The sequence below is a fragment of the Pseudophryne corroboree genome, unplaced genomic scaffold (assembly GCF_028390025.1).
Source record: "Pseudophryne corroboree isolate aPseCor3 unplaced genomic scaffold, aPseCor3.hap2 scaffold_1056, whole genome shotgun sequence".
Classification (NCBI taxonomy): Eukaryota; Metazoa; Chordata; class Amphibia; order Anura; family Myobatrachidae; genus Pseudophryne; species Pseudophryne corroboree.
This window is the reverse complement of record NW_026967683.1, coordinates 80,927-107,618: the sequence shown is the minus strand read 5'-3', so window position 1 is coordinate 107,618 and position 26,692 is coordinate 80,927. Positions and strand designations below refer to the sequence as shown.

At 51.5% G+C, this 26,692-nt stretch overlaps 1 protein-coding gene across 3 annotated transcripts in view; it reads right to left on the bottom strand.

Moving 5' to 3' along the window:
* The window catches only part of LOC134988365 (oocyte zinc finger protein XlCOF6-like), a 32,491-nt gene extending 6,340 nt beyond the window's left edge, over window positions 1–26,151 (bottom strand). For 2 of the 3 annotated variants that reach the window (XM_063950543.1, XM_063950545.1), the window contains exons 1-5: window positions 26,001–26,151; window positions 23,597–23,688; window positions 18,708–18,786; window positions 18,504–18,601; window positions 14,254–14,554 (exon numbers count right to left, since the gene is read on the bottom strand). In XM_063950543.1, the coding sequence (XP_063806613.1) occupies window positions 14,254–14,554; window positions 18,504–18,601; window positions 18,708–18,741 (433 nt within the window). In that variant the 5' untranslated portion in view covers window positions 18,742–18,786; window positions 23,597–23,688; window positions 26,001–26,151. Of the gene's footprint in view, window positions 1–14,253; window positions 14,555–18,503; window positions 18,602–18,707; window positions 18,787–23,596; window positions 23,692–26,000 lie in introns of all 3 variants that reach the window. The other variant, XM_063950544.1, reaches the window with a different exon arrangement.
* Between the last annotated feature and the right edge of the window lie 541 nt (window positions 26,152–26,692).

The following is a 26,692-nucleotide window of genomic DNA, read 5'->3' as shown; positions in this document are numbered from 1 at the left end:
CCTCCCTAGGTGAGCCTTCTACCTCAGACATGTCGACACACGCGTACCGACACACCATACACACAGTGAACCTTTTATCTGAAGACAGTTTCCCCACCAGGCCCTTTGGAGAGACAGAGAGACTATGCCAGCGCTATATGACCCAGGAAAAAACACAAAATGTTTACCCAGTACCGCTGTTTACACTTTATATCCGCCAATTTTGTGCCCACCCCCCATCATAAAACCCCTCTATCACCGTGTATTAGCAGGGGAGAGTCCAGGGAGCTTCCTCTCAGCGCTGTGGAGAAAAATGGCGCTGGTGAGTGCTGAGGGAGAAGCCCCGCCCCCTCGGCGGCAGGCTTCTGTCCCGCTCAAAATTCCTGAAAACTGGTGGGGGCTCTGTTATATACATGTACAGTGCCCATCTGTACATGTATATACTTATTTTGCCAATTGGAGAGGTTTTATTGCTGCCCAGGGCAGTGACCGCAGTGTGAGGGGTGTATGGGAGCAATGGCGTACAGCTTTACTGCTGTGCGTTACCTCAGTGAAGATCATGAAGTCTTCTGCCGCCTCTGAAGTTTTCTTTTCTTCTCATACTCACCCGGCTTCTATCTTCCGGCTTTGCAAGGAGGACGGCGGCGCGGCTCTGGGACAGACAGCGAGGGCGAGACCTGCGTACCAATCCCTATGGAGCTAATGGTGTCCAGTAGCCTAAGAAACAGAGCCTTGAAACTCACAGAAGTAGGTCTGTTTCTCTCCCCTCAGTCCCTCGATGCAGGGAGTCTGTTGCCAGCAGGCTCCCTGAAAATAAAAAACCTAATAAATATACTTTGACAGGAAGCTCAGGAGAGCTCCCTGTAGTGCACCCATCTCCTCTGGGCACAGTAAAAAACTGGGGTCTGGAGGAGGGGCATGGAGGGAGGAGCCAGTGCACACCCAGACCTAAAGTCTTTCTTGAGGTGCCCATGTCTCCTGCGGAGCCCGTCTATCCCCATGGTCCTTACGGAGTCCCCAGCATTCTCTAAAACGTTAGAGAAATAAAACATAACTTTTAATGAAGGCTTTATAATATTGTATCATTGTGTCCACCCTCCTGAGAACACTCACAATAACAAATGTAATATTATAATAAGACTTAGATATATCTCTCTCTTGTACTGGTAACTAACCATGAAGTATAAATGGAGATGTAGTGACTCGCCAAGTCCTATGTCAGCACCAATGTAAAACAATGAATGGGGAACATATCGTATGAATTGGAGATTCTAGATAAACAATAACATCAGTCATTTGTGCTGATGGATCAGAGAAAAGGAGAGTCATGGTAGACTTACCATGGTTAACTCTCTTTCTGCGAGGTACATTGGGTTCCACAGGGAAACTTTGTGGTGTAGAGTGGATCTTGGACCAGAGAAGCACCAACAGGCTAAAGTTTTAGGCTGTCCCAGGATGCATTAGGGCCACCTCTATAAACCCCGCCTCCAGGCACTGAGAGCTCAGTTTTGTTAACCAGCCTAATGCAGGAGCAGGCAAGAGAGAAGGCAGATGTTAGTCATATAGAACCACATTCTGACGGCAGGAGAAGGGACCATCGGTTAATGCCATACAAACCCAAAGAAGCTAAGTGCGTCAGGGTGGGCGGCCTGTGGAATCCAGTATACCTCACAGAAAGTTAACCATGGTAGCTCTACCATAACTCTGCTTTTCTGCAGCAGGGTACACTGTGTCCCACAGTTAACATCGGGATGTCCTAAAGCAGTTCCTCAAGAGAGGGGACGCGCCTTAGCATGTATGAGAACCTGGCATACAAAGGAGGCATCCTGGGAGGCGGAAGTATCAAAGGTGTAGAACCTAATGAACATGTTCTCCGAGGACCACGTAGCTGCCTTGCACAATTGTTCTGTGGACGTGCCACGGCGGGCCGCCCAAGAAGGTCCAACAGACAGAGTAGAATGGGCTTTAATAGCAGCAGGAGCTGGGAGTCCAGCCTGCGCATAAGCTTGTGCAATCACCATTCTAATCCATCCGGCTAAGGTTTACTTATTCGCAGGCCAGCCATGTTTGTGGAAACCAAACAGCACAAAAAGGGTATCTGACCTCCTGATAAAGGCAGTCCTCTCCATGTAGATACAGAGAGCCCTTACCACATCCAAAGACTGCTCTTTGGAGGACAATTCAGAAGAGAAAGTCCGGAACCACAATCTCTTGGTTAAGGTGAAACGATGGCACCACCTTAGGTAAATAACTGGGACGAGTTCGTAGAACTGCCCGGTCACAATGAAATATCAGAAAGGGTGGACGACAGGACAATGCACCTAAGTCCGACACCCTCCTAGCAGAGGCAATAGCCAGTAAAAATAGAACCTTGGCCGTGAGCCATTTAAGGTCCACCAACTCAAGAGATTCAAATGGAGACTCTTGCAGGGCATTCAGGACAACAGACAGATCCCTTAGAGCCACAGGAGGGACATAGGGTGTGTTATAGATTCAGCCACCCTGAGTGAATGTATGAACGTCAGGTATAGACGCAATCTTTGTCTGAAACCATACCGACAAGGCAGATATGTGAACCTTGAGGGAGACCAGGCAAAGGCCTAAGTCCAGGCCTCGGTGCAGAAGACCCACAATTCTGGAAGTTCTGAATCTGTATGCATCAAAATTCTTAACAGCACACCATGTGAAGTTAGAATTCCAGACCCTATGATACATCCAGGCAGATGCCGGCTTTCGGGCCTTCAACATAGTTTGTATAACCGCCTTGGATAATCCTTTGGTCCTCAGGAGTGATGCTTCAAGAGCCATGCCGTCAAAGCTAGTCTGGCCAGGTGTGGGTAGAGACAAGGGCCCTGTACGAGGTCAGGGCACTGAGGAAGTAGAGGAGGACACTCTGTCGATAGACCCTGCAGGTATGAAAACCAATGCCGTCTGGGCCACGCTGCAGTGACTAGAATTAGCATTCCTCCTTCTTGCTTGAACTTCCGTAGTACCCTGGGCAGGAGTGACACTGGAGGGAACACCTAAGGCAGCCAAAAGTTCCATGGAATAGCCAGTGCGTCCACGAACACTGCTTGAGGATCCCTGGTCCTTGATCCGAAGACCATAACCTTGTGATTGTGTCGAGTCGCCATCAGGTCTACATCTAATAGGCCCCACATGTCCACTAGTAGTTGAGACTTCTGGATGAAGATTCCATTCTCCGTACGTCCTGGCGACTGAGGAAGTCCGCTTCCCAGGTCAGGACACTTGGAATGAACACTAAAGGCAGGGCGAGAGTTAAAGCATTAAACACCGCCCACAACTCCAGAATGTTTAATGGGAGTAGGGATTCCTCCTTGGTCCAGCGACCCTGAAAAGAGCGTTGCTCCAACATCGCTCCCCAACCCCTCAGACTGGCATCCGTTGTCAGCAGGACCCAGTCCGGGATCCAGAAGCGAGGGCCCCTGCTCTATCTCTGGTCCTGTAGCCACCAGGTCAGCGACAGCCAAACCTCCGGAGTCAAAATGATCATGTGAGGTCTGATCCGATGAGGTAGGCCATCCCACTTGGAAAGGATTAACCTCTGCAGAGGGCAGGAATGGAATTGAGCGTAGTCCACTGTGTCGAATGCCGACACCATTAGGCCAAGTACTTGCACCGCCGATTTCTTCCAACTGATGAGCCACTTGTGGGCTTGTAGGAAGCTTACTGTCAGTTGGAGATGACCAAAGAGGACATCGTAGGAATTTGCCAGGATCAGCAAGTCGTCTAGATACGGCAGGATCCTGACTCCCTGGAGACGGAGTTGTCCCATCATTACGGCCATGACCTTGGTGAAGATCTGAGGGGCCATAGCAAGTCCAAATGGCAGAGCCTGGAACTGATAGTGTAGGTTTCCAATAGCAAGCCGCTGATACTGCTGATGTGACTTGGCAATAGGTATATGCAGGTACACATCCTGAATATCTAGAGATAGCCTATAGTCTCTGGGTTCCATCGCCAGTACAATTGAACGCAGTGTTTCCATACGGAACTTGGACACTATCACAAACCTGTTAAGTGATTTGATGTTGAGAATAGGCCAGAAAGACACATTGGGTCTCGGAACTAGAAGCAGGGTCGAGTAGTAACCACTGCCTCTCTGGCACAACCACTCCTGTATCCAGGAGAGAACTCACAACCTGCTGCAGAGCTTGCACCTTCAACTGATACGAAGGGATGACTGCGTACCCGTGAGAGACAACTTCTCGCACACATGTGTCTGAAGAGGTATTTAACGAGACCTGGGTGAATTGCAGAAGTCAGCCTCCCACCCTGACGGGCCGCCCAGGACTGTTTTGTCTTGGGCTTAGTGGTTTTGGGAGCACGAGATTGTCTTGGGTATGTCTGACCCTTCGCTTTCCCTTGAGGCCAAAAGGAACGAAAAGTGGTACCTTTTGCCTTCTGTGCAGAAGGATTAGTATTTGGGAGAAAGGCAGTCTTAGCATCCGCCAGTTCAGACACGATTTTATATAGGTCTTCCCCAAACAAAATGTCCCCCTGAAATGGGAATACCTCTAAGGTCTTTTTGGTGTCTATGTCCACCTTCCATGGCCTCAACCACAGAATATGGCGAGCCAGGACAGACGTAGTTGACGCCTTGGTAGCCAACACACCCGCCTCAGAGGACGCCTCCTGAATGTAATAGGAGGCGGTGGTAATGTGAGACAGGTATCGTCTGGCCTTGTCAGATATATACTCGGCAGCTCTTCCTCTAATGCCTGAACCCCATGCCTCAATACCTCTAGCAGCCCGGGATGCAGCAATAGTGGGTCTATGTACAGCACCTGTCACGGAGTAGATATATTTCAGACATCCCTCCACACGCTTATCTGTCGGTTCCTTCAGTAAAGTGACAGTGGTGACAGGCAGAGTGGATGACACCACTAGGCGGGTGACATGAGAATCCACCGGCGGTGAATTTTCCCACTTGTTACATAACTCTGCAGGGAGAGGATAGCGAGCTAATGCCCGTTTAGACAGAGGGAATTTCTTCCCTGGATTACACCAGGGCTCCTGCCTGATGTCCACCAGATGGTCAGAATGGGGTGATAGATTTTTAGCCACCTTCTGCCGTTTAAACATATCAGTTTTCTTAGTTACATTAGTGGAATCCACATCATCTGTGATTTGAAGGATCTGCTTAAGAGCAACCACTAGGTCAGGGACATCAACTGGCAATGGAGAATCCTCATCAGAAACGCCTGATTCAGTGTCGGACAGGACAGTATGATCCTCCTCCTTTTCAGATGAAACATCTGAGAGATTTGTGGATTGTGAGGAGGAAGCAGCCCGCTTAGATGACCCAGAGACACGGAAGTGGCCTGGAGTAGATTTTTGTCTGCCCAAAGACTGATTTAACAGCTGCAACTGGTTCGACAACTTGTCCGCCCAATGCGGATTAACCATAGGGACAATTTGTATCTGTAGGGCACTGGTGGTCCCATAGGGGTCATAATGCATTCCACTAGAGCAGTGCTTCTCAAACTCGGTCCTCAGGACCCCACACAGTTCACATTTTGCAGGTCACCTAGCAGGAACACAGGTGTAGTCATTACTCACTGACACATTTGAAAACATCCACAGGTTGAGCTGATTATTTCACTTGCGATTTTGTGCGGAGACCTGAAAAACATGAACTGTTTGGGGTCCTGAGGATCAAGTTTGAGAACCTGTGCACTAGAGTACCCAGTAGGGCTGTGAACGCAGCCCAGCGTGGCTCCTGATTGGTTACAGGCGCTGCAGACTGACTGGGAGATGTATGACACAGTACACAGACCATCATACACAGATTCCCCCCTCTGGTAAATCTTTGGCGCATGCTCTGCATGAGGCAGGAGAGTCCACAGACTTACTGCCCTTCTCATTAGACATTATACCAAATGCAGCAACAGAGCGGTTTAGTACGATGAAGCCAGACAGAGCATAATACCTGCAAATAAATCCAATAGTATGTGAAAGTGCAATAGTGTATCAATTGGTATATCCAGAAACAGAGTCAGTAAATGCTATAAGCACTGGAACTCCCACATAGGACCCACAATTGTATCCAGAGAATTTCTCAGGCTGCAACCATGTGTGTAGGAGATTCTGAAAACTCATGAAAACGACACACATGGTTGCAGCCTGAGAAATCCTCTGGATACAATTGTGGGTCCTATGTGGGAGTTCCAGTGCTTATAGCATTTACTGACTCTGTTTCTGGATATACCAATTGATACACTATTGCACTTTTAAAAAATAGGTATTTTAACCGAGTGTACCGAACTAATCTATATGTTCAGCCGGACATAGTAAAGTCTGTCCATGAAGTCAATTTTTAAAGGAATATTACCTCTTTTTTATGCAATGAGTTTAATTATCTAAAGGTTGATCATAATATTCTGTATGCAGAATTATAGTGTATAGGTGCTCCAATACAAAAATATATTTCTGTTACCCCTGATGAAGTCAAACTGACGAAACGCGTTGGGTTTATCAGTCATTAGTCAGTATTCCAGTTAGGAAAATTACTCCCTTCGCCAAGCGCACACCTTGCTAAGGTGAGGGAGTGTCTACATCTACCTACTGGATTCTGCTGTCAGAGTTATCAAAATCCATGTATAACCTGTTGTAAAAAATTCTCATGTCAAAGACTTTTATGAATTCTTTTTGTATTAAATATTTTATTCTGGGACATTTGTTTGGGTGACTTTCTGGTGAGGGGTTATCCACTGCAGGAACCCAAGAAATCCAATTATCCATAGTATAAGATACACCTACTTGGAAGGACTTATGCTATATCTATACATCAAACAGAGCGCGCTCAGGATTTGTGTTTTCTATCTTATGTTTGTCTGAGATCCGGCAACGGAGGTCTCGCCTGTAGTGCTGCTGGTTCTGCGAGCGCAAGATAAGGATATTTTTGTATTATATATATATATATATATATATATATATATATATACACACACACACACACACCCACACATACATACAGAAAGCGGTCTGACACTCCAGGTGAACGCAGCACAATAGCAGCAGTGCCCGCACAAATAACGAAGAATAAGAATCTAAAGGTGCGGCACTCAGCGAATAACCAGTTCAGGAGACAGCGGGGTTTAAATATATATATAAAACACAGTGCGGTTCTAGACCATAGGTATATATCAGAATACTCGCACAAGATATCCTGTAATAGGTATACTCTTTCTTAACTAACGCTGTCTGTATAGAGACATGTAGAATACTCAAGTGTTTGTAAAGTCACAGCGCTGTATACAGGCGGCTTTACAAGGGAGACCTTGCCCTGCAGTCCAGGAGACCATCCGCAGCCTATACTTAGAAGATGGCGCCCAGCGTCTCAGTCAGGGAGTGAGGGAGTGTGTGAGACAGCTCCAGGGTGGGAAATATATGTGGAGATGGCGCCCTGGGCCGGGTGAGGGGCTACAGGTCAAGCACCGGTTCCCCTATGCTGGACTTCCACCACCGGTACTACAGAGCCTTATTAAATGGAGCGTTAATACACCCGACCTGTACTCCTACGCCGTGGCGGTCTAGTGGGGTCCATGTTCGGTAACAGTGTCCACGCCAGCACTGTGACTCGTCTCCCTAGGTCGTGGACAAAACGCGATTTAATGGTGGGTCCCACCTGGAGGACCCTCTTACCTACTCCCCACAGCAGCCACGTGATCCAGGAGAGCGGTCTACGACCGTGTGCCTAAAGCCAGAGCGTCTCCGCCTCAAGTACCCGGGAACAGGCTGCGGGAGTATGCAACGCCACTTGGGAGGTGATGGAGCTGCAGCGCTGAAGTGTCTCCATGACATACAGAGCTGACAGCCCAGTTGAAGAAATCTTCTTAGAAAAGCTTTTCAGGGCTGCCCAGCGCAGCCCTCCTGTTAGTGACCTGCTGCTGCAGGCACCAACTCAAAACTGAGCTCTCAGTGCCTGGAGGAGGCCCCAATGCATCCTGGGACAGCCTTAGGCTTTAGCCTGTTGGTGCCTCTGGAACAAGATCCACTCTACACCCCGATGTTTTCCCTGTGGAAACCAATGTATCCTGTTGCAGAAATAAATGATTATACTTTTTAATATGTCCTGTGTCAGTCTCCATATTTATCACATTGTGTCCCAGAACTTGGTGACTTGAATTTTTCTACAAACAGCAATTTCAGGGTCTGATCACACCCCTCTGATAGGGTCCTGGTCGCCTTTTCCCGCTACTCCTCCTTTACCACCTTGGAGATTGCAGGATTATATATTAATGGATGCTGAAGGCACCAGATTTATGCAAGAGGCCCTGTCCTCCTCCTTAGACGTGAACGTGAACATACTTCCATTAGGAACCATTGGTGTGCCCTTAAGGCCATGGATCAGAAGCCAGAGAAGGTCGTCATCCAAGTGCCAGGGGACGGGTAATCAGCAGGGAATGTGCAGGATCCTCAATGCTGGTTCCCATACACAAGCTCTATAAATGTATTATATACCTAAGGCGACGGTAGCAAGACTCAGATGCTGCCAACTCAGTCACAGGAGCCGTTCATTAGCCAATTCCCTGAGGCCGGCTGTTACAGGAGCATGTGGATACATGACAGGGGCTGTATCAGATATTTCATAAGCATTGTGTCACATGGCATAAGGAACCCCGAACCTCCACCCCAGCAAGCAGCTGCACCATACGAGAAATAGGATTTTGGTTACCTACCGGTAAATCCTTTTTTCGTAGTCCGTAGAGGATGCTGGAGTCCATATTAGTACCATGGGGTATAGACAGGTCCACCAGGAGCCATTGGCACTTTAAGAGTTTAATAGTGTGGGCTGGCTCCTCGCTCTATGCTCCTTCTACCAGACTCAGTCTAGAAACTGTGCCCGAGGAGACGACATACTTCGAGAGAAGGAATTACACAGATAGTGGCGAGATTCATACCAGCTCATACAACAGGTAAATCCAGCCAACATGCCGGAACAACTCAGCAACAGCTGAAACCGTAAATAATGCAGAGCTTACCTAGGAACCAGGCCGTACTGAACTAGAAGACCAATGCAGGAAAACGCATCGCTGAGCGGGCGCCCAGCATCCTCTACGGACTACGAGAAAAGGATTTACCGGTAGGTACCATGGGGATGTACCAAAGCTCCCAGTACGGGAGGGAGAGCGCGGAGGCTCCTGCAACACTGCTTGACCAAACTTGAGGTCATCAGAGGCCAAAGTATCGAACTTGTAAAACTTGGAAAACGTGTTCGACCCAGACCAAGTAGCTGCCCGGGGCAGAGTTGTACAGCTGAGACACCCCAAGCAGCCACCCAGGAAAAGCCCACTTTACGAGTAGAGTGGGCCTTTACAGATTTTGGACACAGCAATCCTGCCGTGGAATAAGCATGCTGGATAGTGAACCTGATCCAGCGTGAAATCAACTGCTTAGAAGCAGGACACCCAATTTTCTTGGGATCATAGAGGACAAACAGAGTCACTTTTCCTATGACGAGCCGTCCTCTTCACATAAATCTTCAAAGTCCTCACTACATCCAAGGCCTTTGAAGCAATTGAGGAGTCAGTAGCCACTGGTACCACAATAGGTTAGTCGATATGGAAAGCTGACACAACCTTAGGCAGGAACTGTGGACGAGTCCTAAGTTCCGCCCTGTCTTCATGGAAGATCAGATAGGGGCTTTTACAAGATAAAGCCCCCAATTCCAACACGTGTCGTGCAGAAGCCAAAGCCAACAAAGTGACCGCTTTCCACGTGAGAAACTTGAGATCAGCCTCCTGTAGAGGCTCAAACCAAGCAGATTGCAGGAACTGCAACACCAAATCAAGATCCCAGGGTGGCGTTGGCGCCACAAAGGAAGGTTGGATGTGCAGAACCCCTTTCAAAAAGGTCTGAACCTCGGGGAGGACAGCCAATTGTTTTTGTAAGAAGATGGACAAACCAGAGATCTGGACCTTGATGGAGCCCAATCTCAGTCCCATATCCACCCCTGTTGAAACTCCACCGCAGGAAACTTCATGGACTCACACCAAGAAACATATTTTTTCCAAATGCGATGGTAATGTTTAGACATTACCCCCTTCCTAGCCTGTATCAGGGTAGGAATGACCTCACTCGGGATACCCTTCCGAGCTAAGTTCTGGCGTTCAATCGCCATGCCGTCAAACGTAGCTGTGGTAAGTCTTGATAAGCGAACGGCTCCTGCAGTAGCAGATCCTCCCGAAGAGGTAACGGCCTTAGATCTTCCAGCAGAAGATCCAGTAGATCCGCGTACCAAGCCCTCCTTGGCTAGTCCAGGGCAATGAGGACTGCCAGAACCTTTGTTCTTCTTACCAGTTGAAGAACTTTTGGTATCAGAGGAAGTGGAGGGAACACGTACACCGACGTGAACACCCACGGTGTTACCAGAGCGGCCACCGCCTGTGGGTCTCTCGATCTGGTACAGTACCTCCGCAGCTTCTTGTTGAGGCGGGAGGCCCTCATGTGTATGTGAGGAAACCCCCACCAACCGGTTACCTCCTCAAACACCTCCAGATGGAGGGCCCACTCTCCTGGATGGAGATTGTGTCTGCTGAGGAAGTCTGCTTCCCAGTTGTCTACACCTAGAATGAACATTGCTGACATCGCCACTGCGTGCCTTTCTGCCCAGAGGAGGATTTTTGACACCTCTGACATGGCAGCCCTGCTCTTTGTTCCGCCCTGTCTGTTTATGTAGGCCACTGTGGACACGTTGTCCGACTGCACCTGAACAGCCAGATCCTGTAGAAGGTGTGCTGCTTGCAAAAGGCCGTTGTACACGGCTCTTAGCTCCAGAATGTTTATCGGGAGAAAGGATTCTTGATCCGACCACCGTCCTTGAAAGGTTTCCCCCAGAGTGACTGCTCCCCAACCTCTTAGACTTGCATCTGTGGTTAGAAGGATCCAGTACTGAACTCCGAACCTTCGGCCTTCCAGAAGGTGAGGCAGTTGTATCCACCAGAGGAGCGAAATCCTGGCTTTCGGAGACAGACTGATCCTCTGGTGCACGTGTAGGTGAGAACCCGACCACTGGTCCAAGAGGTCCAGCTGAAAGGATCGAGCATGAAACCTTCCGTATTATAGAGCCTCGTAGGAGGCAATCATCTTCCCCAGAAGGCGGATGCACTAATGAACCGAGACCAAGGTAGGCTTTAAGACATCCCGCACCACTGATTGAATCATCAATGCTTTCTCCACAGGCAGAAACACCCTCTGCACATACGTGTCTAGGATCATTCCCAGGAAAGACAGCCTCCTTGTCGACTCCAGATGAGACTTCGGGAGGTTCAGGATCCAACCGTGCTCCTTGAGCAGATGTGTCGTGAGAGCAATGATCAGGAGATCGTCCAGATACGGAATTATGTTCACCCCTTGCTTGCGCAGGAGAACCCTCATCTCCACCATCAGCTTGGTGAAGATCTTCGGTGCTGTGGAGAGGACAAACTGCAGCGCCTGAAACTGATAGTGATCGTCCAACAGTGCAAACCCGAGATATGCCCGATGCGGAGACCAGATGGGAATGTGGAGGTACGCATCCTTGATGTCCAGGGACACCAGGAAGTCCCCCTCCGTCAGACCTGAGATGACAGCTCTCAGAGACACCGTCTTGAATTTGAACTCCCTGAGGTAGGGATTCAAAGATTTTAAGTTCAGAATTGGCGGTACTGAACCAGCCTGCTTCGGGTACCACGAAAAGGTTCGAATAGTAACCATTGTTCCACTGATGAGGTGGAACTGGAACAATGACCCTGGACACCACTAATTTGAAGTGGGGGAGTTTGAAACTCCAGTCTGTACCCTCTGGACACTGTATCCAGTACCCAGGGGTGCAGGCCAGACGTCACCCAGATGTGACTGAAATGCCGGAGTCTCGCCCTCACCTGACCTTCCTCCAGGCCTAGTCGTCCACCGTCATGTGGAGGACTTAGGGGTATCAGAAGCAGGCTTCTGGTTCTGGGAGCCAGCGGGAGCAGGCTTTTTTCCTTTGTAAAAAAAATAAACTCTAACAAACTTTTACCAGGAAAGCTCTGTAGAGCTCCCCTAGCTGTGACCAGCTCCTCCGGGCACATTTTCTAAACTGAGTCTGGTAGGAGAGGCATAGAGGGAGGAGCCAGCCCACACTATTAAACTCTTAATGAATGGCGTGTGCTAACTCTCAGGGCATGTAATACCATAGGCAGAGGGACTGCTGCTGGTGACACACAGTGACATGATGTGACGAGGAGAGCAAGAGTATAATAGGGGCTGATGGCTCCTGATGTATGAGATACACCAGAGAGTGTGGGGAGGAGACTGGTCAGATCTCTGGGCTGGTAACACACAGTGACATGATGTGAGGGGGAGAGCAGGAGTATAATAGGGGCTGATGGCTCCTGATGTATGAGATACACCAGAGAGTGTGGGGAGGAGACTGGTCAGATCTCTGGACTGGTAACACACAGTGACATGATGTGAGGGGAGAGCAGGAGTATAATAGGGGCTGATGTCTCCTGATGTATGAGATACACCAGAGAGTGTGGGGAGGAGACTGGTCAGATCTCTGGGCTGGTAACACACAGTGACATGATGTGAGGGGAGAGCAGGAGTATAATAGGGACTGATTGCTCCAGATGTATGAGATACACCAGAGAGTGTGGGGTGGAGACTGGTCAGATCTCTGGACTGGTAACACACAGTGACATGATGTGAGGTGGAGAGCAGGAGTATAATAGGGGCTGATGTCTCCTGATGTATGAGATACACCAGAGAGTGTGTGGAGGAGACTGGTCAGATATCTGGGCTTGTAACACACAGTGACATGATGTGAGGGGGAGAGCAGGAGTATAATAGGGGCTGATGTCTCCTGATGTATGAGATACACCAGGGAGTGTGGGGAGGAGACTGGTCAGATCTCTGGGCTGGTAACACACAGTGACATGATGTGAGGGGGAGAGCAGGAGTATAATAGGGGCTGATGGCTCCTGATGTATGAGATACACCAGAGAGTGTGGGGAGGAGACTGGTCAGATCTCTGGGCTGGTAACACACAGTGACATGATGTGAGGGGGAGAGCAGGAGTATAATAGGGGCTGATGGCTCCTGATGTATGAGATACACCAGAGAGTGTGGGGAGGAGACTGGTCAGATCTCTGGGCTGGTAACACACAGTGACATGATGTGAGGGGGAGAGCAGGAGTATAATAGGGGCTGATGGCTCCTGATGTATGAGATACACCAGAGAGTGTGGGGAGGAGACTGGTCAGATCTCTGGGCTGGTAACACACAGTGACATGATGTGAGGGGGAGAGCAGGAGTATAATAGGGGCTGATGGCTCCTGATGTATGAGATACACCAGAGAGTGTGGGGAGGAGACTGGTCAGATCTCTGGGCTGGTAACACACAGTGACATGATGTGAGGGGGAGAGCAGGAGTATAATAGGGGCTGATGGCTCCTGATGTATGAGATACACCAGAGAGTGTGGGGAGGAGACTGGTCAGATCTCTGGACTGGTAACACACAGTGACATGATGTGAGGGGAGAGCAGGAGTATAATAGGGACTGATGGCTCCAGATGTATGAGATACACCAGAGAGTGTGGGGTGGAGACTGGTCAGATCTCTGGACTGGTAACACACAGTGACATGATGTGAGGTGGAGAGCAGGAGTATAATAGGGGCTGATGTCTCCTGATGTATGAGATACACCAGAGAGTGTGTGGAGGAGACTGGTCAGATATCTGGGCTTGTAACACACAGTGACATGATGTGAGGGGGAGAGCAGGAGTATAATAGGGGCTGATGGCTCCTGATGTATGAGATACACCAGAGAGTGTGTGGAGGAGACTGGTCAGATATCTGGGCTTGTAACACACAGTGACATGATGTGAGGGGGAGAGCAGGAGTATAATAGGGGCTGATGGCTCCTGATGTATGAGATACACCAGAGAGTGTGGGGAGGAGACTGGTCAGATCTCTGGACTGGTAACACACAGTGACATGATGTGAGGGGAGAGCAGGAGTATAATAGGGGCTGATGTCTCCTGATGTATGAGATACACCAGAGAGTGTGTGGAGGAGACTGGTCAGATATCTGGGCTTGTAACACACAGTGACATGATGTGAGGGGAGAGCAGAAGTATAATAGGGGATGAAGGCTCCTCCACTGGGCAGATACATTTCCCTCATTAGTCTGTACTGACAGAGGAGTGTGTAGGAAAAGAGATTGCTGTAGTGACTGAGCAAGGAGAATCTGTGACTCTTTTCTGTAATAAGTGTTTATTACTCACCTGTGCCGATATCTGTAGGGATCTCCTCCTCCTTACATTGCTGATCACCCCTCACACACGTCTCTTCTTCTCCCTCTATATTTTCTGCCTTTATATCAGTCACATACGTCTCTTCTCCCTCTATATCTTCTGACTTTATATCAGTCACATACGTCTCTTCTTCTCCCTCTATATCTTCTGCCTTTATATCAGTCACATACGTCTCTTCTTCTCCCTCTATATCTTCTGCCTTTATACCAGTCACATACGTCTCTTCTTCTCCCTCTGTATCTTCTGTTTTAATATCAGACAGACGTTCTACCTAAAAAAAATAAAAAATAAAAAACCCCAAAAATTTATGGTAAGAACTTACTGAACATCTAAAGGATGATCAGTGGAAACAGGATGCACCTGAGCTCAATTTTGAGCTTCATGGCAAAGGCAGGGAATACTTATGTAAAACTTTTTTTCACGTTGTCATTATGGGGTAGTGAGTGTAGATATTGGAGGGAAAAAAGGAGATTTGTTAAATCTCTTTCTGCGAGGTACACTGGGCTCCACAAGGATTAACATCGGAGTGTAGAGTAGGATCTTGATCTGAGGCACCAACAGGCTCAAAGCTTTGACTGTTCCCAAGATGCACAGCGCCGCCTCCTCTATAACCCCGTGCACAGGAGCTCAGTTTCGTTACCCAGCCCAATGCAGTAGCAGGTACTAGAGACGACAATCGCTCGTAGCCAATTACACCACATACTCACCACAGGAGAGGGTGTCAGCGGCTAATTCCACACCAACCCAAAGAAGCTAAGTGTGTCAGGGTGGGCGCCCTGTGGAGCCCAGTGTACCTCGCAGAAAGAGATTTATCAACGGTAAGTTCTTACCATAAATCTTGTTTTCTACTGCAGGGTACACTGGTGTTCCACAGGGAATAACATCGGGGATGTCCTAAAGTAGTTCCTTATGGGAGGGGGACGCACTGTAGCGGGCACAAGAACCCAGCGTCCAAAGGAAGCATCCTGGGAGGTGGATGTATCAAAGGCATAGAACCTTATGAATGTGTTCACTGAAGACCACGTAGCCATCTTGCACAATTGTTCAAGGGTCGCACCACGGTGGGCGGCCCAAGAAGGTCCAACCGACCGAGTAGAATGGGCTTTGATGGTAGCAGGAGCCAGACGACCAGCCTGTACATAAGCATGTGCAATCACCATTCTAATCCATCTGGCCAGTATCTGCTTGGAAGAAGGCCAGCCACGTTTGTGAAAACCAAAAAGTACAAAAAGAGAATCAGTCTTCCTAAGGGAGACGGTTCTCTTTACATAGATATGGAGAGCCTGTACCACATCCAAAGATCGCTCTTTGGAAGACAATTCAGGAGAATTAAAGGCCGGAACCACAATCTCCTGGTTAAGGTGGAAGGAAGACACCACCTTGGGTAAATAACCTGGGTGCGTTCTAAGAACCGCCCTGTCACAGAGAAAAATCACATGGGGAGACTTACAGGATAAGGCACCCAAGTCCGAGACCCTTCTAGCTGAAGCAATAGCCAGCAAGAATAGCACCTTAAGGGAAAGCCACTTAAGGTCAGCAGAGGCAAAAAGTTCAAACAGAGTCTCTTGCAAGGCCTCCAAAACCACCGACAGATCCCAAGGGGCCACAGATAGCACATAAGGAGGCTGAATCCACAACACGGCCTGAGTGAAAGTATGAACATCAGGCAGGGCAGCAATCTTTCTCTGAAACCAAACCGACAAGGCAGAAATGTGAACCTTGAGGGAGGCCAGACGAAGGCCTAAGTCCAGGCCCTGTTGTAGGAAGGCCAACAGTTTGGCCGTACTAAACTTGAAAACGTCATGATTGTGAGACACACACCAAGTAAAGTGAGCATTCCAGAGCCTATGGTAAATCCGAGCAGAAGCTGGCTTAAGGGCCTTGCACATAGTTTGAACGACCGCCTCAGAAAAACCCTTGGTATCAACACTTGCGGACGAGATAGGAAGCATCGAATCCTGTCCTGAAGTTTCAGGACCTTCTCCTGAGACAAGAACAACCGCTGGTTGTGAGTGTCCAATAACGCTCCCAGGAACCAGGGATGATTTCTTGCAGTTGACAAGCCACTCGTAGGCTGTCATAACCTGGACAGTCAGATCTAGATGACACAGGAGAATTTCTGGGGAATTTGCCAGGATCAACAAATAGTCTAGGTACGTCAGAATCATGACCGCCATCAACGGGGAGCCATTGTCAAACCAAAGGGTACTGCCCGAAATTGGTAATGAAGGTTGCCCACTGCAAACCTTAGGTACTGCTGATGAGACACTGCAATAGGAATATGCAGGTAGGCATCCTGTATGTCCAGGGAGACCATATAGTCCCCAGGCTCCTAGGCCAGAACAATAGAGCACAGTTTCCATACGAAACTTGTTGACCCGCACATACCTGTTCAAGGACTTCAGATTAAGAATGGACCTCGAGGACCCGTTCGGTTTCGGGACTAGAAACAGCGGTGAATAGTACCCCTTGCCTTTCTGAGCCAGAGGCACCTGTACTACCACTCCTGTGGTCAGGAGGGAATGTACCACTGAATGCAGAGTGTTTGCTTTTGCCGGGTCCAGAGGAACATATGTCAGGAAAAATCGATGAGGAGGACGATTCTTGAAGGGTACGGCGTAACCTCGAGCGACGACTTCCCTTACCCAGGCATCGGAAGTGGTTTTAAACCATTCCTGGGCAAAACCTAGAAGTTGGCCCCCCACCCTGGGATCCTCCAGAGGGAGGCCCGCCCCGTCATGCGGCAGGTTTGTCAGTTTTGGAAGCAGGCTGACGGGCAGCCCAGGCTCGCTTTGGTCTGGGCTTTGCAGGTCTGGAAGCATGAGCTTGCTTTGGGTACGCCTGACCTTTTGCTTTACCTGGAGGACGAAAAGGGTAGAGGGAAAGTACTTTTAGCTTTCTGTGCGGAAGGAGACGTACTAGGTAGGCAAGCTGTTTTAGCAGTAGCCAGATCAGCCCCAATCTTATTGAGGTCTTCTACAACGAGAATGTCTCCCTTGAAAGGAAGCACCTCCAGAGTTTTCTTGGAATCCATATTCACCAACCAGGATCTCAACCAAAGTATACGTCTGGCCAAGACGGACGTAGTAGCAGCCTTGGCCGCCAGCCCCCCAGCATCGGAGGCCGCCTCCTTAAGGTACAGAAAAGCCGTGGTAATATATGAGAGACATTGTCGAGCATGCTCAGATGCGTTGGAAGTCAGCTCTGGCTCAAGCTCCTTAGCTCACGCCTCAACAGCTTCAGCAGCCCAACCTGCTGCAATGGTTGGCCTATGCACAGCCCCCGTTACGGTATAAATCGCTTTTTAAAAACTTTCCACACGTCTATATGTCGGTTCCTTCAGAGAGGTGACGGTAGTTACTGGCAGAGCAGAGGAAACTACCATGCTTGCCACATGAGAATCTACAGGCGGAGGAGTTTCCCAATTGTTACATAGCTCCGCAGAGAGAGGATAGCGAGCCATCAGTTTCTTATGTGGTGTGAATTTTGTTCCCGGGTTATCCCAGGATTCCTGACGAATGTGAGCCAGGTGTTGAGAATGAGGTAAAAGTTGTTTAACCACCTTCTTACGTTTAAACCTATCCGGTTTCTTAGATACAACCTCAGGCTCATCAGACACCTGAAGAATGAGCCTAATTGCCTCAATCAGATCAGGGACATCCACCAATGCCTTCCTTTCCCCATCAGCTAACAGAAGGACACCGGAGCCTCCGCTGTAGTTACCCAGCAAACCAGGGCGCGGGAGTATACAGCGCCACTGGGGGAGTGATGGAGCTGCAGCAAAGGATGTCTATTTGACATACATAAAAGCTGCAGCCCTTGAAGTCTTAAAAATGTCTTCTTTTCTTCTAAAATTTAGCTTAGATAATGGGCTGGAGGAACAGCCCTCCTGTTGATTGCCTCCTTACTGCATGGTACCAGCTTACAAACTGAGCTCCTGTGCACGGGGTTATAGAGGAGGCGGCGCTGTGCATCTTGGGAACAGTCAAAGCTTTGAGCCTGTTGGTGCCTCAGATCAAGATCCTACTCTACACCCCGATGTTAATCCTTGTGGAGCCCAGTGTACCCCGCAACAGAAAAGACTATAGTGACATTTGCATACAGTCAGATTAAACTGAGGTGAAACAGTATAATATCAGTGTATAAGACACACAGCTTCTCTACAGATCATATAGTGACAGTCACTTTGGTATATTGGGGAGACCCTAAATCCCACCTACCTGATCCTCCTGTGGGATCCTGTGATTCTCCTCTGTACAATCCTGGGAATACAGAGGACGGGGACATCTCTCTGGGGTATCTCTGTTACTGGGCCCATCTGTAGGAGACACACAGTGACTGAGTACAGTGTATATATGTGATTATCAGGTGATGTGCCCCCATACCTGCTCTCCCCTATACAATACATGACAGTCTCCTCTTACCCAGTGATGTGAGGGGCCGGTGATTCTCCATCATCACGTCCTTGTACAGATCCCTGTGTTCTTCTGTATACTCCCCCTCCTGCATGGAGACATAGACAGTGACATCCTGACACCTTATAGGAACCTGACACACACAGTGATACAGTCATCACCCAGACACATCCCCTGGTGTTACTGTATAATGCCCCATTCCCAGCAGTCACCTCTCCAGTCATCACCCAGACACATCCCCTGGTGTTACTGTATAATGTCCCATTCCCAGCAGTCACCTCTCCAGTCATCACCCAGACACATCCCCTGGTGTTACTGTATAATGTCCCATTCCCAGCAGTCACCTCTCCAGTCATCACACAGACACATCCCCTGGTGTTACTGTATAATGCCCCATTCCCAGCAGTCACCTCTCCAGTCATCACCCAGACACATCCCCCGGTGTTACCGTATAATGTCCCATTCCCAGCAGTCACCTCTCCAGTCATCACCCAGACACATCCCCTGGTGTTACTGTATAATGTCCCATTCCCAGCAGTCACCTCTCCAGTCATCACACAGACACATCCCCTGGTGTTACTGTATAATGCCCCATTCCCAGCAGTCACCTCTCCAGTCATCACCCAGACACATCCCCCGGTGTTACCGTATAATGTCCCATTCCCAGCAGTCACCTCTCCAGTTATCACCCAGACACATCCCCCGGTGTTACCGTATAATGTCCCATTCCCAGCAGTCACCTCTCCAGTCATCACCCAGACACGTCCCCCAGTGTTACTGTATAATCTCCCATTCCCAGCAGTCACCTCTCCAGTCATCACCCAGACACATCCCCCGGTGTTACCGTATAATGTCCCATTCCCAGCAGTCACCTCTCCAGTCAAAACCCAGACACATCCCCCGGTGTTACCGTATAATGTCCCATTCCAAGCAGCCCCCTCTTCAGTCATCACCCAGACACGTCCCCTGGTGTTACCGTACAATGTTCCATTCCCAGCAGTCACCTCTCCAGTCATCACCCAGACACGTCCCCTGGTGTTACTGTATAATATCCCATTCCCAGCAGTCACCTCTCCAGTCATCACCCAGACACGTCCCCCGGTGTTACTGTATAATGACTCATTCCCAGCAGTCACCTCTCCAGTCATCACCCAGACACGTCCCCCGGTGTTACTGTATAATGCCCCATTCCAAGCAGTCACCTCTCCAGTCATCACCCAGACACATCACCCGGTGTTACTGTATAATGTCCCATTCCCAGCGGTCACCTCTCCAGTCATCACCCAGACACATCACCCGGTGTTACTGTATAATGTCCCATTCCCAGCAGTCACCTCTCCAGTCATCACCCAGACACATCCCCTGGTGTTACTGTATAATGTCCCATTCCCGGCAGTCACCTCTCCAGTCATCACCCGGACACATCCCCTGGTGTTACTGTATAATGTCCCATTCCCGGCAGTCACCTCTCCAGTCATCACCCGGACACATCCCCTGGTGATACTGTACATTGTCCCATTCCCAGCAGTCACCTCTCCAGTCATCACCCAGACACGCCCCCTGGTGTTACTGTATAATGTCCCATTCCCGGCAGTCACCTCTCCAGTCATCACCCGGACACATCCCCTGGTGTTACTGTATAATGTCCCATTCCCAGTAGTCACCTCTCCAGTCATCACCCAGACACATCCCCTGGTGTTACTGTATAATATCCCATTCCCAGCAGTCACCTCTCCAGTCATCACCCAGACACGCCCCCGGGTGTTACTGTATAATGTCCCATTCCCAGCAGTCACCTCTCCAGTCATCACACAGACACGTCCCCTGGTGTTACTGTATAATGCCCCATTCCCAGCAGTCACCTCTCCAGTCATCACCCAGACACATCCCCCGGTGTTACTGTATAATGTCCCATTCCCAGCAGTCACCTCTCCAGTTATCACCCAGACACAACCCCCGGTGTTACCGCATAATGTCCCATTCCCAGCAGTCACCTCTCCAGTCAAAACCCAGACACATCCCCCGGTGTTACCGTATAATGTCCCATTCCAAGCAGCCCCCTCTTCAGTCATCACCCAGACACGTCCCCTGGTGTAACCGTACAATGTTCCATTCCCAGCAGTCACCTCTCCAGTCATCACCCAGACACGTCCCCTGGTGTTACTGTATAATGTCCCATTCCCAGCAGTCACCTCTCCAGTCATCACCCAGACACGTCCCCTGGTGTTACTGTATAATGTCCCATTCCCAGCAGTCACCTCTCCAGTCATCACCCAGAAACGTCCCCCGGTGTTACTGTATAATGTCCCATTCCCAGCAGTCACCTCTCCAGTCATCACCCAGACACGTCCCCCGGTGTTACTGTATAATGACTCATTCCCAGCAGTCACCTCTCCAGTCATCACCCAGACACGTCCCCCGGTATTACTGTATAATGCCCCATTCCAAGCAGTCACCTCTCCAGTCATCACCCAGACACATCCCCCGGTGTTACTGTATAATGTCCCATTCCCAGCAGTCACCTCTCCAGTCATCACCCAGACACATCACCCGGTGTTACTGTATAATGTCCCATTCCCAGCGGTCACCTCTCCAGTCATCACCCAGACACATCACCCGGTGTTACTGTATAATGTCCCATTCCCAGCAGTCACCTCTCCAGTCATCACCCAGACACATCCCCTGGTGTTACTGTATAATGTCCCATTCCCGGCAGTCACCTCTCCAGTCATCACCCGGACACATCCCCTGGTGTTACTGTATAATGTCCCATTCCCGGCAGTCACCTCTCCAGTCATCACCCGGACACATCCCCTGGTGTTACTGTATAATGTCCCATTCCCAGTAGTCACCTCTCCAGTCATCACCCAGACACATCCCCTGGTGTTACTGTATAATATCCCATTCCCAGCAGTCACCTCTCCAGTCATCACCCAGACACGCCCCCTGGTGTTACTGTATAATGTCCCATTCCCGGCAGTCACCTCTCCAGTCATCACTCGGACACATCCCCTGGTGTTACTGTATAATGTCCCATTCCCGGCAGTCACCTCTCCTGTCATCACCCAGACACATCCCCTGGTGTTACTGTATAATGTCCCATTCCCAGCAGTCACCTCTCCAGTCATCACACAGACACATCCCCTGGTGTTACTGTATAATGCCCCATTCCCAGCAGTCACCTCTCCAGTCATCACCCAGACACATCCCCCGGTGTTACCGTATAATGTCCCATTCCCAGCGGTCACCTCTCCAGTCATCACCCAGACACATCACCCGGTGTTACTGTATAATGTCCCATTCCCAGCAGTCACCTCTCCAGTCATCACCCAGACACATCCCCTGGTGTTACTGTATAATGTCCCATTCCCGGCAGTCACCTCTCCAGTCATCACCCGGACACATCCCCTGGTGTTACTGTATAATGTCCCATTCCCGGCAGTCACCTCTCCAGTCATCACCCGGACACATCCCCTGGTGTTACTGTATAATGTCCCATTCCCAGTAGTCACCTCTCCAGTCATCACCCAGACACATCCCCTGGTGTTACTGTATAATATCCCATTCCCAGTAGTCACCTCTCCAGTCATCACCCAGACACGTCTCTTGGTGTTACTGTATAATGCCCCATTCCCAGCAATCACCTCTCCAGTCATCACACAGACACGTCCCCCGGTGTTACTGTATAATGCCCCATTCCCAGCAGTCACCTCTCCAGTCATCACCCAGACACATCCCCCGGTGTGACTGTATAATGTCCCATTCCCAGCAGTCACTTCTCCAGTCATCACCCAGAAACGTCCCCTGGTGTTACTGTATAATGCCCCACTCCCAGCAGTCACCTCCCCAGTCATCACACAGAAACGTCCCCTGGTGTTACTGTATAATGTCCCATTCCCAGCAGTCACCTCTCCAGTCATCACTTAGACACGTCCCCTGGTGTTACCGTATAATGTCCCATTCCCAGCAGTCACCTCTCCAGTTATCACCCAGACACGTCCCCCGGTGTTACCGTATAATGCCCCATTCCCAGCAGCCCCCTCTCCAGTCATCACCCAGACACGTCCCCCGGTGTTACTGTATAATATCCCATTCCCAGCAGTCACCTCTCCAGTCATCATCCAGACACGCCCCCTGGTGTTACTGTATAATGTCCCATTCCCAGCAGTCACCTCTCCAGTCATCACCCAGACACGTCCCCTAGTGTTACTGTATAATGTCCCATTCCCAGCAGTCACCTCTCCAGTCATCACCCAGACACGTCCCCTAGTGTTACTGTATAATATCCCATTCCCAGCAGTCACCTCTCCAGTCATCATCCAGACACGCCCCCTGGTGTTACTGTATAATGCCCCATTCCCAGCAGTCACCTCTCCATTCATCACCCAGACACGTCCCCTGGTGTTACTGTATAATGTCCCATTCCCAGCAGTCACCTCTCCAGTCATCACACAGACACGTCCCCCGGTGTTACTGTATAATGTCCCATTCCCAGCAGTCACCTCTCCAGTCATCACACAGACACGTCCCCCGGTGTTACTGTATAATGTCCCATTCCCAGCAGTCACCTCTCCAGTCATCACCCAGACACGTCCCCCGGTGTTACTGTATAATGTCCCATTCCCAGCAGTCACCTCTCCAGTCATCACCCAGACACGCCCCCTGGTGTTACTGTATAATGTCCCATTCCCAGCAGTCACCTCTCCAGTCATCACCCAGACACATCCCCTGGTGTTACTGTATAATGTCCCATTCCCAGCAGTCACCTCTCCAGTCATCACCCAGACACATCCCCTGGTGTTACTGTATAATGTCCCATTCCCAGCAGTCACCTCTCCAGTCATCACCCAGACACGTCCCCTGGTGTTACTGTATAATAACCCATTCCCAGCAGTCACCTCTCCAGCAGTTGAATGATGGTGTTGGTGAGATTATATGGAGTGCTGCTCTACTCTGTGTTCTGGATTGGGAGTGGATCTGCCAGCAGGTACTGCTTACACATAAAAAAAAAAACAGTACATATTAAAAAAGTGGGCATGGCCACAGGTAAAGGGGGCGTGGTCACACCCCTTTTCCTATACTTTCAATGGAAGTTTGGAGAGCCATGGTACTGGCCACCATGGGCTGAGGCACCAGTACGTTTCTTTTATTCGTGAAGTGAGGTGAGCAGAAGACAGGGGATGGGAGGAGAGGAGGGGATGGGAGGCAGGCAGGGGACAGCAGAGGGGAGGGGTATGGGTGACAGGCAGGGGGCAGCAGGAGAGGGGAGTATGCGAGGCAAGCAGGGGGGCAGCAAGGAAGGGGGAGTATGGGTGGCATGGCACGGGGCAGCAGGGGAGGGGGGTATGGAAGGCAGGGAGCAGTAGGGGAGAGGGGTATGGGCGGCATGGAGCAGCAGGGGAGGAGGGTATGGGAGGTATGCAGGGGGCAGCAGGGGAGGGGGGTGTGGAAGGCAGGGGGCAGCAGAGGAGGGGGGTATGGGAGGCAGGCAGGGGGCAGCAGGGGAGGGGGGTATGGGAGGCAGCAGGGAAGGGGGGTATGGGAGGCAGGGGGCAGCAGAGGAGGGGGGTATGGGAGGCAGGGGAGGGGGGGTATGGGAGGCAGGCAGGAGGTAGCAGGGGAGGGGAGGCAGCAGGGGAGAGGGGTATGGAAGGCAGGTGGCAGCAGGGTATAGGGGGAAGCAGGGGAGGGGGGTATGGGAGGCAGCAGGGGAGGGGGATATGGGAGGCAGGGGGCAGCAGGGGAGGGGGGGTATGGGAGGCAGGGTATAGGGGGAAGCAGGGGAGGGGGGTATGGGAGGCAGGGGGTATGGGAGGCAGCAGAGGGAGGGGGGTATGGGAGGCAGGGGGCAGCAGAGGGAGGGGGGTATGGGAGGCAGGGGGCAGCAGAGGGAGGGGGGTATGGGAGGCAGGGGGCAGCAGAGGGAGGGGGGTATGGGAGGCAGGGGGCAGCAGAGGAGGGGGTATGGGAGGCAGGGGGCAGCAGGGTATAGGGGGAAGCAGGGGAGTGGGGTATGGGAGGCAGCAGAGGAGGGGGGTATGGGAGGCAGAAGGAGGGGGGTATGGGAGGCAGGGGGCAGCAGAGGGAGGGGGTATGGGAGGCAGGGGGCAGCAGAGGAGGGGGGTATGGGAGGCAGGGGGAAGCAGGGGAGGGGGTATGGGAGGCAGGGGGAAGCAGGGGAGGGGGGTATGGGAGGCAGCAGGGTATAGAGGGAAGAAGGGGAGGGAAGTATGGGAGGCAGGGGGCAGCAGGGTATAGGGGGAAGCAGGGGAGGGGGTATGGGAGGCAGCAGGGGAGGGGGTTATGGGAGGCAGGGGGCAGCAGGGGAGGGGGGTATGGGAGGCAGCAGGGTATAGGGGGAAGCAGGGGAGAGGGGTATGGGAGACAGGGGGCAGCTGGGGAGGGGGTTATGGGAGGCAGGGTATAGGGGGAAGCTGGGGAGGGGGGTATGGGAGGCAGGGGGTATGGGAGGCAGCAGGGGAGGGGGGTATGGGAAGCAGGGGGCAGCAGAGGGAGGGGGGTATGGGAGGCAGGGGGCAGCAGAGGGAGGGAGGTATGGGAGGCAGGGGGCAGCAGAGGGAGGGGGGTACGGGAGGCAGGGGGCAGCAGAGGAGGGGGTATGGGAGGCAGGGGGCTGCAGGGTATAGTGGGAAGCAGGGGTGGGGGGTATGGGAGGCAGCAGAGGAGGGGGGTATGGGTGGCAGCAGGGGAGGAGGGTGTGGAAGACAGGGGGCAAAATTGGAGGGGGGTATGGGAGGCAGGGGGCAACAGAAGGAGGGGGGTATGGGAGGCAGGGGGCAGCAGAGGGAGGGGGTATGGGAGGCAGGGGGTAGCAGAGGGAGGGGGATATGGGAGGCAGGGGCAGCAGAAGAGGGGTGTATGGGAGGAGGGGGGCAGAAGGGTATAGGGGGCAGCAGGGGAGGAGGGGTTGGGAGGCAGGGGGCAGCAGAGGAGGGGGTATGTGAGGAGGGGGGCAGAAGGGTATAGGGGGAAGCAGAGGAGGGGGGTATGGGAGGCAGCAGGGGAGGGGGGTATGGGAGGCAGGGGGCAGCAGAGGAGGGGGGTATAGGAGGCAGCAGGGGAGGGGGTATGGGAGGCAGGGGGCAGCAGAGGAGGGGGGTATGGGAGGCAGGGGGCAGCAGGGGAGGGGGGTTTGGGAGGCAGGCAGAGGAGGGGGTATGGGAGGCAGGGGAGGGGGGTATGGGTGGCAGGGGGCAGCAGAGTGGGGGACTATAGGTGACAGGCAGGGGGCAGCAGAGGAGGGGGGTATGGGAGGCAGGCAGGTGAGGGCGGGGGCATTACCTGTAGGAGGCAGCAGCAGCAGATGAGACCGGGGGCGCTGCTCCGTGTACAGGAAGTGGGCGGGGCAGTATTTCCGGGACACCGTCTGCAGAACGCATGGGATTATGGGTAGAGACTGCCGCAGTAACATGACAACTAGGAAAAGCCCCGCCCACTCTCCCACCATAGGACGTAGTTTCCTATCACTCATCATGTAGCCCCGCCCCTTCTATCGTTCATAGGCCGAAGCTCCCGTCACTCAGACCCGGCCACTTTTCTTTCCATAGGCCGCAGCCCCGCCCACTCCTCCGCCCATAGGCAGCAGTTACCCGTCACTCAGCTAGCCCCGCCCCTGTCTACCGCCACTAGTCGAACGTACCCGTCACTCATTCTCAGTCTCCCGCCCATAGTTCGCTGCCCCGCCCACTCTCGCTCCCATAGGCCGCAGCACAGTCCCCGCCCTCCTCTGCCTCCGGCCACTGTAAACGTCATTATCTGCCGCTCACACAGACTAAGCCAACATGGCGGCGCACATAGGGAGCCAGCAACATGGCGCCTGCCCCTCCTGATGCTGTCCTGTGTGTGTATGATGTGTACAGACCCCCTGTCTGTGTGGAGTGTGTATGTGCTTCCCAGGTGGGGACCCTGACAGCGCACATGTTACACTTACCTCCTGCTTTTACTCAGGTGTACTAACTACTGGCTGTAAAGGA